The sequence below is a fragment of the Choloepus didactylus genome, chromosome 8, assembly GCF_015220235.1.
Source record: "Choloepus didactylus isolate mChoDid1 chromosome 8, mChoDid1.pri, whole genome shotgun sequence".
NCBI lineage: Eukaryota > Metazoa > Chordata > Mammalia > Pilosa > Megalonychidae > Choloepus > Choloepus didactylus.
In genome coordinates, this window is record NC_051314.1 from 85,542,802 (window position 1) to 85,554,008 (window position 11,207).

General features: G+C 53.8%; 1 protein-coding gene across 3 annotated transcripts; it reads right to left on the reverse strand.

The window, feature by feature from the left end:
* Positions 1-1,899: 1,899 nt before the first annotated feature.
* Positions 1,900-10,236, reverse strand: AQP2 (aquaporin 2). 3 transcript variants are annotated; one of them, XM_037848014.1, is made up of 4 exons: positions 9,803-10,236; positions 6,717-6,881; positions 6,277-6,337; positions 1,900-5,434 (listed from the first exon to the last, which is right to left on the reverse strand). In XM_037848014.1, the coding sequence occupies exons 1-4, from the start codon at positions 10,160-10,162 to the stop codon at positions 5,163-5,165; spliced, it is 858 nt and encodes a 285-aa protein (XP_037703942.1). In that variant the 5' UTR covers positions 10,163-10,236; the 3' UTR covers positions 1,900-5,162. The 3 variants fall into 3 exon arrangements, with proteins under 3 accessions (XP_037703942.1, XP_037703943.1, XP_037703941.1); XM_037848015.1 differs by having other exon boundaries at positions 6,257-6,337; XM_037848013.1 differs by having other exon boundaries at positions 6,179-6,337.
* Between the last annotated feature and the right edge of the window lie 971 nt (positions 10,237-11,207).

Here is an 11,207-nt window from a genome sequence, read left to right on the forward strand (position 1 = left end):
ATCCTGTCTCCCCAGGCACTGTCTCCATGAAGTCACAGCAGTCTCATAGGAGACTGGGCCACCAGGAGAAGTCCCACCTGTGGAATTGAGTGCAGTCCTTTACAGCTAACAGAGGTCTTTGCCTTCCACTGTGTGATTTAATTCCAAGCTACCTGTAAGGAAACCCAGACTCAGAGAGGTTTCTTCCTTGCCCAAGGTCACAGAGTGAGTGGCTGCCTTGAGATGGGAACTGCAGGCCAGGAGCGGGGGTCTGGTGCAGTTGAAGGAGACCTGATCTGTCAAGGGGGCAGCCGATTACATTTCCTCGGCCTGTGCCTGATGCCCCTTCCATCTCTCAACATCAGGGTCACTTTGTCCCTGGGTTGTCGTAAGAAACTCCTGGAGCTTTTATCTCCTGGAATTGTCTCTGCCTTGAGCACACAGGTCCTGTGCTGCTGCCCCAGAGGAATGCTTTCTTGGGACCTTTCTGGGCTGGGGGAAGGGTCTCCCCATTTGTGGAAGAGGGAATTGGAGTCCCATTGGAGAGCCCCTTCCCTTCCTCTCCTGATACAGCGACCCATGGATTCCTGCAAGAAGTTCCTAGACAGGGAGGGGGCAGTAGAGATGGTAGGGTAATTGGGAGCAGGCAATGCCCTGGGGCTCTACGTAGTATCCCAATGCTGGAGAAGACTCATTCATTTGTTCATTCCACAAAGACTTCTTGAGCTCCTACTATGTACCAGATGCTGTTCTAGGCATTAGAGATACAGCCATGAACCCAATAGACAAAAGTCTCTGCCCTTAAGGAGCTTATATTCTATGAAAAGAGACAGATAATAAACAGCAAGCATATATAAACTATATCGTATGATAGAATCTGTAAGTGCAATAGAAAAAATAGAACATGTAAAGGGACTGGGCTTGCTGTGGTAGGATGGGGGCTTCTAGGCAATTCTAAACAAGGTGTCAGGATAGGTGTTATTCATAAGGTGACATTTCAGCAAAGACTTGAAGGAGGAGAGGGAAAGAACCATGCAGAGATCTGGGGAAAGAACATTCCAGGCACAGAATAGCCGGTGTTGCTGCAGAGTGTGGGCTGAGAGGAAGCAGAGTGTGGGACCTTGTGCCCCACCCTAAGGACCATGGGCTTTACTTGGAGGGAACTAGGAAACCACTGAACAGAGGAGTGATGTGCACTGACAAAAGTTTTTAACACGCTCATGCTGCTGCTGGGCTGTGAGGAGACCTTAGGGGCAGATGTGGAAGCTGGGACTACAGTGAGCTAGGCAGAGGTGAAGGCAGCCGGGCCTGAGTGGAGGCAGTGAAGGAGGTGAGAGAGATCAGATTCTAGAACCATTTTGAAGGGAGAATGGATGGGATATCCTGATTGATCTCATGTGGGATGTGAGAGAAGGAGGAGTCAAAGATGACCCTGATCTTTTTGGCCTGAGCAACTGGGAAGATGGAGTTGTCATAATTGAGAAGGAGGTTTTGGGGGAAAGATCAGAGGTCAGTTTTGAACATGTTAAGTGTTAGGTGTTGTCCAAGACCTTGGAGGTCCCTGCTCTAACTTTCCAATATGACACTGCAACCAGCACTGTTCTTTCTGGAGAACAGAACCATATGGCACTGTTCTCTCTGGGGGCCACACAGCCTGCCCATGTCTCCATAGTGCCACCTGGTTACAAAGCCTGGGGTGCCCATTTTGACCAGGTTGGAATATTTCCTCAAGGCAATAGGAATTTGCCTCAGCAGGCCTCCTGGTCGAGCTTCTAATTCAGCGCTGAAATCCCCTCTACCCCACTCCTAATAGTAGCTCTGGGCTGAGAAGCTCATTACATGCCAGAGAATCCAGTCTCTTTTCTGGCACCTTGAACTGTATTGACCACTTCCAGGGTATGGAGGAAACAGCACTTATAGGCAAGTGAACATTTATTGAGTGCTTACTATATGCCGAATACTGTGCTAGACAAGACAGATGAGAGAAAACAGATAGGAGAAGGCCATCAAAGAACTGGAAGAAGCCCTGCCCCTAAAAGGCTTACAGTCTGGGAGCCATTGTACACATACAAACTCATATCTTAAAGATATAAAACAACATCAAAGCAACATTTTCAGGTGCAAAGTCATTTGGCACAAAGTGGGAATGGATGCTGCTGGGACCCAGTGGTCAGCCTCCTCCTCCCTTCACCTCAGTCTTTTCTGTCCCCAGCCTAGGGACCTGGAGGTCTGTCTACCTTCCTCTGTCTGGTTTGGAGTGGGTCTGACCTCTACCCTTCTGCAGACTGGGAGCTCTTCAAGGGCAGAAGCCCATCCGATGTTCTTTGTCATTTCCTCTCTACCCCGTCACTTCCCTATCCAAGGCTCTATGCCCTCAAGACAGTGGGTGCAGTTATGTGCTCTGGTTTCTGCCAGGGGCTCCCAGCAGGAGTCTAGGACTTGCCTCAGTACAGACCTGGTCTTTCCTGGTTTCCAAATATAAAGCTCATAGGATTTGAATAAGAAGGCCTGAGTTCAAGTCTTGGCTCCACTACACAGTAGCTGTGTGATTTTAGACCAGTCTCTTAACCTCCATTTCTTAATCTATAAAATGGAAAGAATAATATTTGCTCTGCTTATCTCACAGGGTTGGGAGATAATCACAGGAGATGATAAGGGAGTGCTTTGTAGATAGGAAAATATAAAGCACGAAGCACACTGGCTGGTCTATAAGAGATGCTCAATGTGTGTCAGTTCTCCTCCATCTCCATCGCTTTGAATCCTGCTTCAACCACTGACCTCAGTGCCTCAATCTGGGCAATAGGGGCTGGGAACATTTAGTTTTGGGGGAGATGAAATCCAGAAAGCAGAGCATTGAGAGAACTGCTTGGCACCTGCTAGGGGAGTCTGCTGGAGTGAGGCCAGGCGGGGATGAGGTGCCTGAGGCACACCCAGGCTGGGCTCACAGCTCAGTGCCTTGCTGTCTTTGAACTCCAGAGCAAGGACACGCTGCTACCAGGAGCTCAGCCCCGGAGGTCACTTTGGCCCTGATAGACCCCGTCCCCCCACAGCGGGACCAGGTGGGTCACCAGCTGTCCTGGGCTTGGGAGTCATCTTCATAGTGCCCATGGCCCAGGGCAGTCCTTTTCTGACCCCACAGGGAAAGTCAAGGAAGATGGTCAAGATCATAGAGGAGAAGGGGAAGGTGTCAGTGGGGATGGGGGTAGGAGTGCCATTACAAAGATGGTCTTTATATGCATTGCAACTCTGAAGGGAATCGAGGGGAGGCAGGGGCTGGAGATTCGGTGCTTGGTGCACAGTGGGTGCTCAGGTCACCTTTGCTCCATTGCTTGTGCAAAAGCCTTGAAAACATGGAGGTGACAGAGAGTGCGGGGGTGGGGGGTGGAGCTCAAGGTGTGATCTTAGGTTAGTTATGCAGCAGGCTGGAGAGAGGGAGAGAATGGACAGTCTGGGGGGTGGGAGGAGGGAGCTGGGAGAATAGTCAGCATGAGCTTGGAGTGAGGAGAGGTCAAGAGGCTGGACAAGGATAGGGTCAGCCCCAAACCAGGTTTTTTCTGTCTTAACTGTGGGGCTCCCAGGGCTCTCTTTGGCTTTGACCACTGACTCAGGTAAAGGAGGCCAAGGGCCAGGCCACTTCTGCATTCTCCACTCCCCGGAAGCATAAATAATGAAAATGATCCTAATGATGCATGATAGTGGTATTAGGATTTACAGTTCACACAGCATTTTTACATGCATCATCTCACTTAATTATCGAGAACAACTGCACTGGCCTGGAAATTTAGAAGCCTGGGTTCTAGATTCAGACCTGCCTCTACCTGGACAAGTCATTTCTCTTCTCTGGTGTATGGGTTGGTCCTGTGAGTGCCAGGCTGCTCTCTCAACACTATCCAGTGTCCAGGGTGGGAGCTGGGGAGCAGGGGAGGAACTCTGGGGCTGAGAGGAGGAAGGGAGGGGAACAGAGAGTCCTGGCAAGGAGTCGTTGCTGCCTGGGAGAGGGGTGGGGGATGGAGGGGTGTTGCCCGCTGCCCGCGGCTGTGTGCCTGAGTGCCTTGCCCAGCCAGCTGGAGGTGTGTGCTGAGCTCAGTTGTGAAACCAGTGTCTCCTTTCAAGAAGTGTCTAGTTGCAAATCTCCCCCTTTCTCAAGACAAAGGCTAGGGGCCCACAAAAGGCTTTTGCTTTCTCTGCTGCAGCGGGAGGTTAATCTCTGGGTCTGGCCCTCCTCCCTGGAGATGGGGGTCTTGTGCACACACACATGTAGGCATACACACATATGCCTGCTTCTCCTTTTGGAGAGGTGCTTCCTCAGGGCAGAAAGGATGTCCTTGGCCACCCAGCCCTCCTTTTCTCCCAGAGGCCACTTCTGGGGGAGCTGTACTCTGGTTGGCACCTCTGCTTCAGCCCATGGATCCTGACATGTCTTGGGACCCGGGGCTGCAGCCTGAGGAAAGGGAAATTTCCAGGAGGGGCAGGGCAGGGATTGGAAATCAGGGCTCTCCCTTCAGCCCTCTCAGACCCAGCCCTTCCCCTTCTCCTGGGGAGCACTTCCTTAGAGCCCCTGGGACTCACAGGGAGCAAGGACTCATCCACTGCAGAAGAAGGGGATTTATCGCTGGTGGGGGAGGAAGAGGTCAAAGGGACAATGGGGGAGTGAGAGGTCTCCAGCATGCACAATTGTGCCACCACTAGGTGCACCTGCTCACACTCAGGAGCATGCACAACCCTGCACTCGGGAACTGGGAGACACTCAGGGATGGACACATACTTGCACACAGCAAAACCGGAAGGATCATTTCCAGACGTACCAAGGCCGCGGTCCAGGCTCTCTAGAGCCTCCTGCTTTCTGCCGGCCCTCCCTCTCTCCCCAGCTGGGTCCCCAAAGTCCCCAGCTCCCCCCTTTCAGGGTGCAGAGAGGTGACTACTCGCCGCCTGTAGCCTCAGCGCAGGGCATCTGACAGGCTCCCCGTTACCCCAGCAGCCCCCTGTGCTTTCCTCTCGGACCGGGCCGCCCTCCCGCCGGCCCACGGCGGCTGCACGTCCGGAAGCAGCTACTCTGCCCTGGAGACCAGCTTCGGTGCTGGAGGAGAGGAGGAACGGGGTGGGTGCTTCCGTCTCCGGCTGGGTCCCGGCGGGGCTGGCGGGTGCCCCTGAGCCCAGGGCGCCACCTCCGGCCCCCCAGGCGGTCACTCCCAGCTCCTCTGAGCCTCCGTCCGGGGACCTTCGAGGCCCGGGCCCGCGCGGGCGCTCAGGCCTTGCTGCCCCGCGGCAGGCTCTGCGGCGAGTGCAGCTCCACCGACTGCCGCCGCCGCGCCTCGCGCTCCTCCCAGTCGGTGTCGGGCTCCAGACCCTTCAGCGTCGCCAGGCGCTCCGACAGGCTCTTGACCGGGGGGAACAGGACGTAGTTGTAGAGGAGGGAGCCCAAGACGGCGCCGACCAGGGGTCCGATCCAGAAGACCTGGGGCGAGTGGCGGGTGGGGGGAAAGCGGAGAGGGCGGCTCAGCATCGCGCGCGGGGAGGGAGGGTCTCCCTTCCCCAACCCAGCGCGCGGCCGCGTCTGCAGTGCGGAGCAGGGAGGGAGGCGCGTACTCGCGGCCGAACCCCTCCTTCCCCGCGCCTGGCTCGCACAACCCAGTCTGAGCCTGGGGACATGCTCCCCTCTCCACTCACAGACACCTTTGTGTTGGAAAGGGATCTCACAGGCGATTATGACCACCACTTGTTAGTGTGGTCTTCATGGGTGCGGGCTCTGAGCTACCGCCTGGGTGCAAATCCTGATCCCACCATCACCGCTGTGTGAATTTCAGACGCTACTTGCACCCTGTGGCTCAGTTTCCTTTCATTATAATGGTACCTACCTCCTAGGGTTGTTATGAAGATTAAATTAGTTAATATTTGCAAAGCACCTGGAATAGGGCCTGACAAATACTAAACAATAGTAAGTGCTAAGTAATAAATATATATGTTTTGGCTTTTGTATTACCATTTATTGGGTTCTAAGTGCCAGACACTGTGTGATCTGTTTTAGTGGGTAACCTCACTTAATCCTTTTAAGAAGGCAATGAGATAAGAACTGTTATTATCTCCAATTTACAAATGCGGAAACTGAGTCTTCAGCATCAGACCAGAAGGTGGAGCCTAAGACTTCTGGACTGTGGAGAGTTTGGAGCACAGCTGCTGAACCCCTCGCCTCACTCCTCACCCTGGCCCAATCTTGTGGTCCTGGAACCCTTGTTCTCCCTCTGAGATGGATTTGGGAGGGGGGGGGTTCGGCCATTACCCAGTGGTCATCAAACTTGCCGGTGATGACGGCCGGAGCCAGGGAGCGAGCAGGATTCATGGAGCAGCCAGTGTAGTATATCTACAGTAGGAAGCAGGGGCCAGGGGGAGAAGGGACGTGAGGACAGAGCAGGGAGTCCCTGCCCCCATCCTCTCCAGTGCTTGAACCTCAACCAGCCTGAGTATTGGAGACCAGACAAACTAAAGGGAATCCTCGCAACGTTAAGTATGCGTCTCTGTATTCACTTGGGACTGGATGATATCTGTTCCTTTGGGGTGTCTGGGTGTCAGCCTCTTTGGGGGGACGCCCATGCATCTGCCCCTTTTAGGTTTCTTTGTGTTTGTCCCTCTGGAGGGGGGATCTTTGTGTCTGTCACTTTTGGGGGCTCTGTGTGTCTGTTTCTAGAGTAGTCTGTGTGTCTGAACCTCCAGGGAGGCTGGAATCAGTGGCCATGACCTACCCCAAGGAGGTGGCCCAGGGCCACAGAGAAGCCGATAGAGAGCGCAGGGGTGCCCGAGTTTTCAGCGCGGCGCTCGTCGGTGGAGGCAAAGATGCAGAGCACCAGCTGCAGGGTCAGGAAGAGCTCCACAGTTACGGCCTGGCCAGCTGTTGTGTTGTTGCTGAGCTGGGGACAGAGAAGGTAGGGGGACCCTGAGCATGCTCCCCTCGTTGGCTCTGTCTTCCCACCTGACTGCAGCTGAGGCTCCAGGGTGGCCCCTGGGTTGGGAGCCAGAACACCAGGGCTCACCAGCCACCTTAGCCCAAGCTACTGAAGCCTTCTTCCTGGGCTTGGGACCACCTCCAGCCAGAAGTAGGAAAGCTTTCTCCACAGCTCATTGGGATAGGGGGCTGGGGTTGTGTGCCTACAGTATAGGAGGAAAAGGACACTGAGAGCCAGATTTTCTGTTTCCTGAAGAATAAGAGGTAAGAGGTTTCGATTGCAGCAGGGGAGCTTTAAGTCAGGTAATAGGAATGCCTTCCTCTTGGTTTAGGTCATAAGATACTAGTGTAAAGAGAGAGCTGTGGTCTTTCTGTGGTCAAAGAAATAGGGACAAGGTCTAGAGACTTTGGCCTTGTTGAGATCTTGGGTCTGGGGAGATGGTCCTAGTGCACCCCCTTCCCCATTGAGTCCACAAGATGACTCTTTCTCCTAAGTGTTGCCTGCCCCCCATTGTGTTTTTGGGCCTCATTCTTGCCCTGTTAATTTCCACCCTGCTTCTCCTGAGGAGGTTGGGGTGGAGGTAAGGGAGCCCTGTACTGTGACACCACCACACCTGTGGGAGGCCCCTGGTCCCAGCAGACCTTTCTCTGCACAAGGAGTGAACTTGGGGACCCAGCAAAGAGGCGATTTCATAACTGGGCCACACCCAGCACTGGATTTCTCCCCAAGTTTTGTCAACCTGTGCCCTACACCCTGCCCTCTGGGGCTGGGCCCTGCAATGTGTGGAGCTGCGACAGCTCTGAGCTCTCATGCTCCTTCTCCAGGCCCTGAACCCACACCCCTGGGTCCTAGATATTGAGATGGTACACTAGTGTCTCTCTAGCATCTAACCTAAATCCCTCCTGTTGTCGTCCAGTGGCAGCATGGTCTAGTGGGAGGCAGTGAAAAGAGCTTTGGAAGTGGACACTTTGGAGAACCCCCAACTTGCTGTGGGGCCCTATTTACTTCAGACTCAATTTCTCCTTCTGTAAAATGGGAGTGATAAAATGGATTCTGGAGGGCTGTATGAGGACTGGAAATGACACGAGCGGAGCGCCAGCCCTGTTCCAGTTGGTAAATGCCACTTACTGGATATGTAATTTGGGGCAATTGAATGCCAAGCCTCAACTTACCACTCAGGGTGGGAGAATCACATAATGTACCTTCCAGGGTTGTATGGAGGGTGAAGTGGCACCTGGCATGACATGGAGCACATGCCTGTTGATGGTAACTCTTTCTGGTAACCACAGTGTCCTCCCCAGAGTCCTCAGAGACACATGGGACAAACTTGGGGTCGTCCCTAGGCTCAGGGCAAGTCAGGCCCACTGCTGCCCCATTCTAGCCAGGCAGGGTTCTCCCTGGTTCCTCAAGATGTAAATGACCCTTCCCTTCCGATGGCCCCAGTCAGCTATGAAATGAGGTGAAACAGGCTGGGTGATCCCCACAGTCCCTTAGTGCTCCCACTGCACTGCTATTAGAGAGGGAGATTCCCCAGCCATGCATTCTGAGACTTTCTTGACCATGCTCTCAGGAAGTTCCTCTTTTAGTCTAACTGGACCTCTCCTTGCTGCAAACTGAGCTAATTCTCAGTGAAATTAGGCATGCTCTCTTTTTGTCTATTTCTGTGGTCATGCTAGCCTTTTTGCAATCCTGGGCCTCCAGCCTCATCATGTTTTCCATTTTGAAAAAGGGACACCTCTTCCCTTTGCATGAAGAAGGGCCACCCTTCCTCACAGATTCAAGGCCAAAGGAGGGGATGGCCACAGAGACTGTGAAAGACTCTGCTGAATGCATTTCAGAAAACTCAGAGCTGAAGAAATGTCTGGGAGTAGGCCAAGAAATGGGGAGACTGAGGCACAAAAGGGACATCTGTTTTCTTGGCTTGGAATGGCAGGGGCAGAGGGAGAGCTGAGGTCCATCCCCACCTATGCCGCTCAGATTCTCAGGCCTTCCGCAGACCCAGGGGAAGTGGAGGAGGGGGCAGGGAGGGGGAAGGGGATGCAGCATCATCCTCAGCTCCCAAAGTGCCCAAGGTGCCCAATTAGCCACTGCATCATGTAATCAGTAATTAGCTCATGGGCTCTAGAGACTTTCTCCAGGGTTTGGGGAGACCTTGTCCCTGCAGCTTTCCCCTGGGTTCCAGTCCTTCCTCTGGCATTGACAAACTGGAACTTTCGGCCCATCAAACCCCGTCTCTGAACCTCGGTTTCCTTGTTTGCAAAACGAGGCTTAGATGACGGCCGAGGGAGGGAATATTAGTCAGGGTGAAAGATCATGGGTTTTGTTGGCCAAGCCTGGGTTTGAGGGCTGGCTCTGGCGCTTTCCCTCCATTAGCCTATTGTCACATCCTTGAGAAGTGGGCATGCCCATCCTGACCTTGCAGAGCTTGTGAGGTGTCGGTGCCAGGCTTGTGGGGAGCACCTGCCATGGGGCCCAGCGGACAGGAGATGCTGAAGAAATGTTGGTCCCACTTCCCCTTAGAAGACTCCCATGACTTGCATTCTGAGGTCCCTCCCAGCTCAAAAATCAAGTCTGCTTTGGGACCCTGTCCCCACCAAGCTTTAGCCCAGTCTTCCCTGTAATGTTGGCATCAAGTCCAACAGAACAGAAACCTTGGTGCTTCTGCTCCTCCATGAGGCTCAGGGCAGAAGCTACCAGCAAACCCATCTGTATCCTGCCTGTGCAGTGGCATTCTTACTCCTTTTACACTAGTTGTCCCACAGCAGCTGTGTTCCTGGCTCCAGACTTTCACACATGCGTGCACACACACTCCCTCCCCTACCCTTGTCCCTGCCCTCACTGAGACCCTCATCCTTTACAAGGGACCCCAGGCTCTGGCTACTCACTGCGTTGACCGCCAGGTCCCCACGGATGTCTGGTGGAGTGATCTCATGGAGGATGGCAGCCCCTGCCACGGCCCCCAGCAGCTGAGCAGCCACGTAGAAGGCAGCTCGGAGAAAGGAGACTTGGCAGCCCACCAGGCAGGCCACCGTCACGGCAGGGTTGATGTGGGCCCCGCTGACATGGCCCACAGTCTGCACCAGAGTGCCTATACCCAGGCCGAAAGCCATGGCAATCTGCAGCACTGAGGGCAGGGCCTGTGGCCAGTTGAGGGCCGAGCCGAGGCCGAAGAAGACGAACAGGAGTGTGGCCAGGAACTCCGCAAACACAGCCCTGGAGAAGGCGATGGACCGGAGCTCCCACATGCTGCAGAGCCGTCTGCGGGCTGGCCTGGGGGTCTTGGGCAGCGGGACTGTGGCTCTCTCTTGTTCTCACTCAGGGTCTCTGGGAAGGCTGGGCCACGGGAATATATTGGGCCCTTCCAGCCTGGATTTGGCCACGTGCGGCAGAGGTGGAGTTTAGGCCAATACCCCCTCCAGTAATTGTCCCTGGCCCCCACCCCCTACCCCGGCCCACCCATATCCCTATCACCCCATCTTGGCCTTCACAGCTGACTAATGTTCCCCATTAATGAGCTCCAGATAAGGACTGACGTCCCCTGGTTTTCCGTGTTTGTTCCCTCAGTTACCTCTGGGCTGCTGCCCCAGGGCATCCCTGTCCCCCCACTCACCCCACACCCCTACTGTAAATGAGAACCTCTATAGGGGATTGTGTCCGGCCCACTGTCTTTGACTCAAACTGTTGGCCAAGGCAGGGACAATAGCTCACCCCAAATTGACCATGAGAGATGTCAAAGCTACCCCTTCTCATGACTGGGAAGTTCTGCCTGCTGTCTGACCTCCAACTTTTCTTTCTTGGTGGGGATGGAAAACAACTGATTGGCTTGTGACAAATCTTCCAAGACATAAAGGTTTCGTGTCTTTTCTGTGCTTATTTTCTTGTAGTCAGTCTCCCATGAGTTATTAAACTTTTTCGCCTCCTTCCTGGTACCCCAACCAAATAGCAGCTCTCACAGCCTGGAGGTAGGGGATGCTTTCAATGGCTTTGTGACCCCTGACCTGGGTGAGGGAGTCAAACTGGGGTCAGCGGAGGAAGCTGAGGTCTTCCATTCAAGCCTCACCTTTTTTCCAACTCTGTGATTTAATCCTTCTTGTCCTTATCTGTAAAATGGGGATAATAACAAAACCCATCCCATGGGACTGGCCTTTGGATTCAATGAAATAATGTATGTAAAATGCTCAGAGCAGTGCTTGGCCCAGTAAGCCCTCAATAAATATCAGTTATTAGTAATAGTATTATTTATACTCAGAGGAGGTGGGCAGGTCCCCCAAAGTCACATGCCAGGGTCCT

Excerpts from the sequence above, each read along its gene's own strand:
- AQP2 (XM_037848013.1), bottom strand. The coding sequence starts at position 10,162 with ATGTGGGAGCTCCGGTCCATCGCCTTCTCCAGGGCTGTGTTTGCGGAG. Across the intron at positions 6,882-9,802 it reads GGGACCTGGCGGTCAACGCA|CTCAGCAACAACACAACAGC; the intron begins GTGAGTAGCCAG and ends CTCTGTCCCCAG. Across the intron at positions 6,338-6,716 it reads CCCTGGGCCACCTCCTTGGG|ATATACTACACTGGCTGCTC; the intron begins GTAGGTCATGGC and ends TTCCTACTGTAG.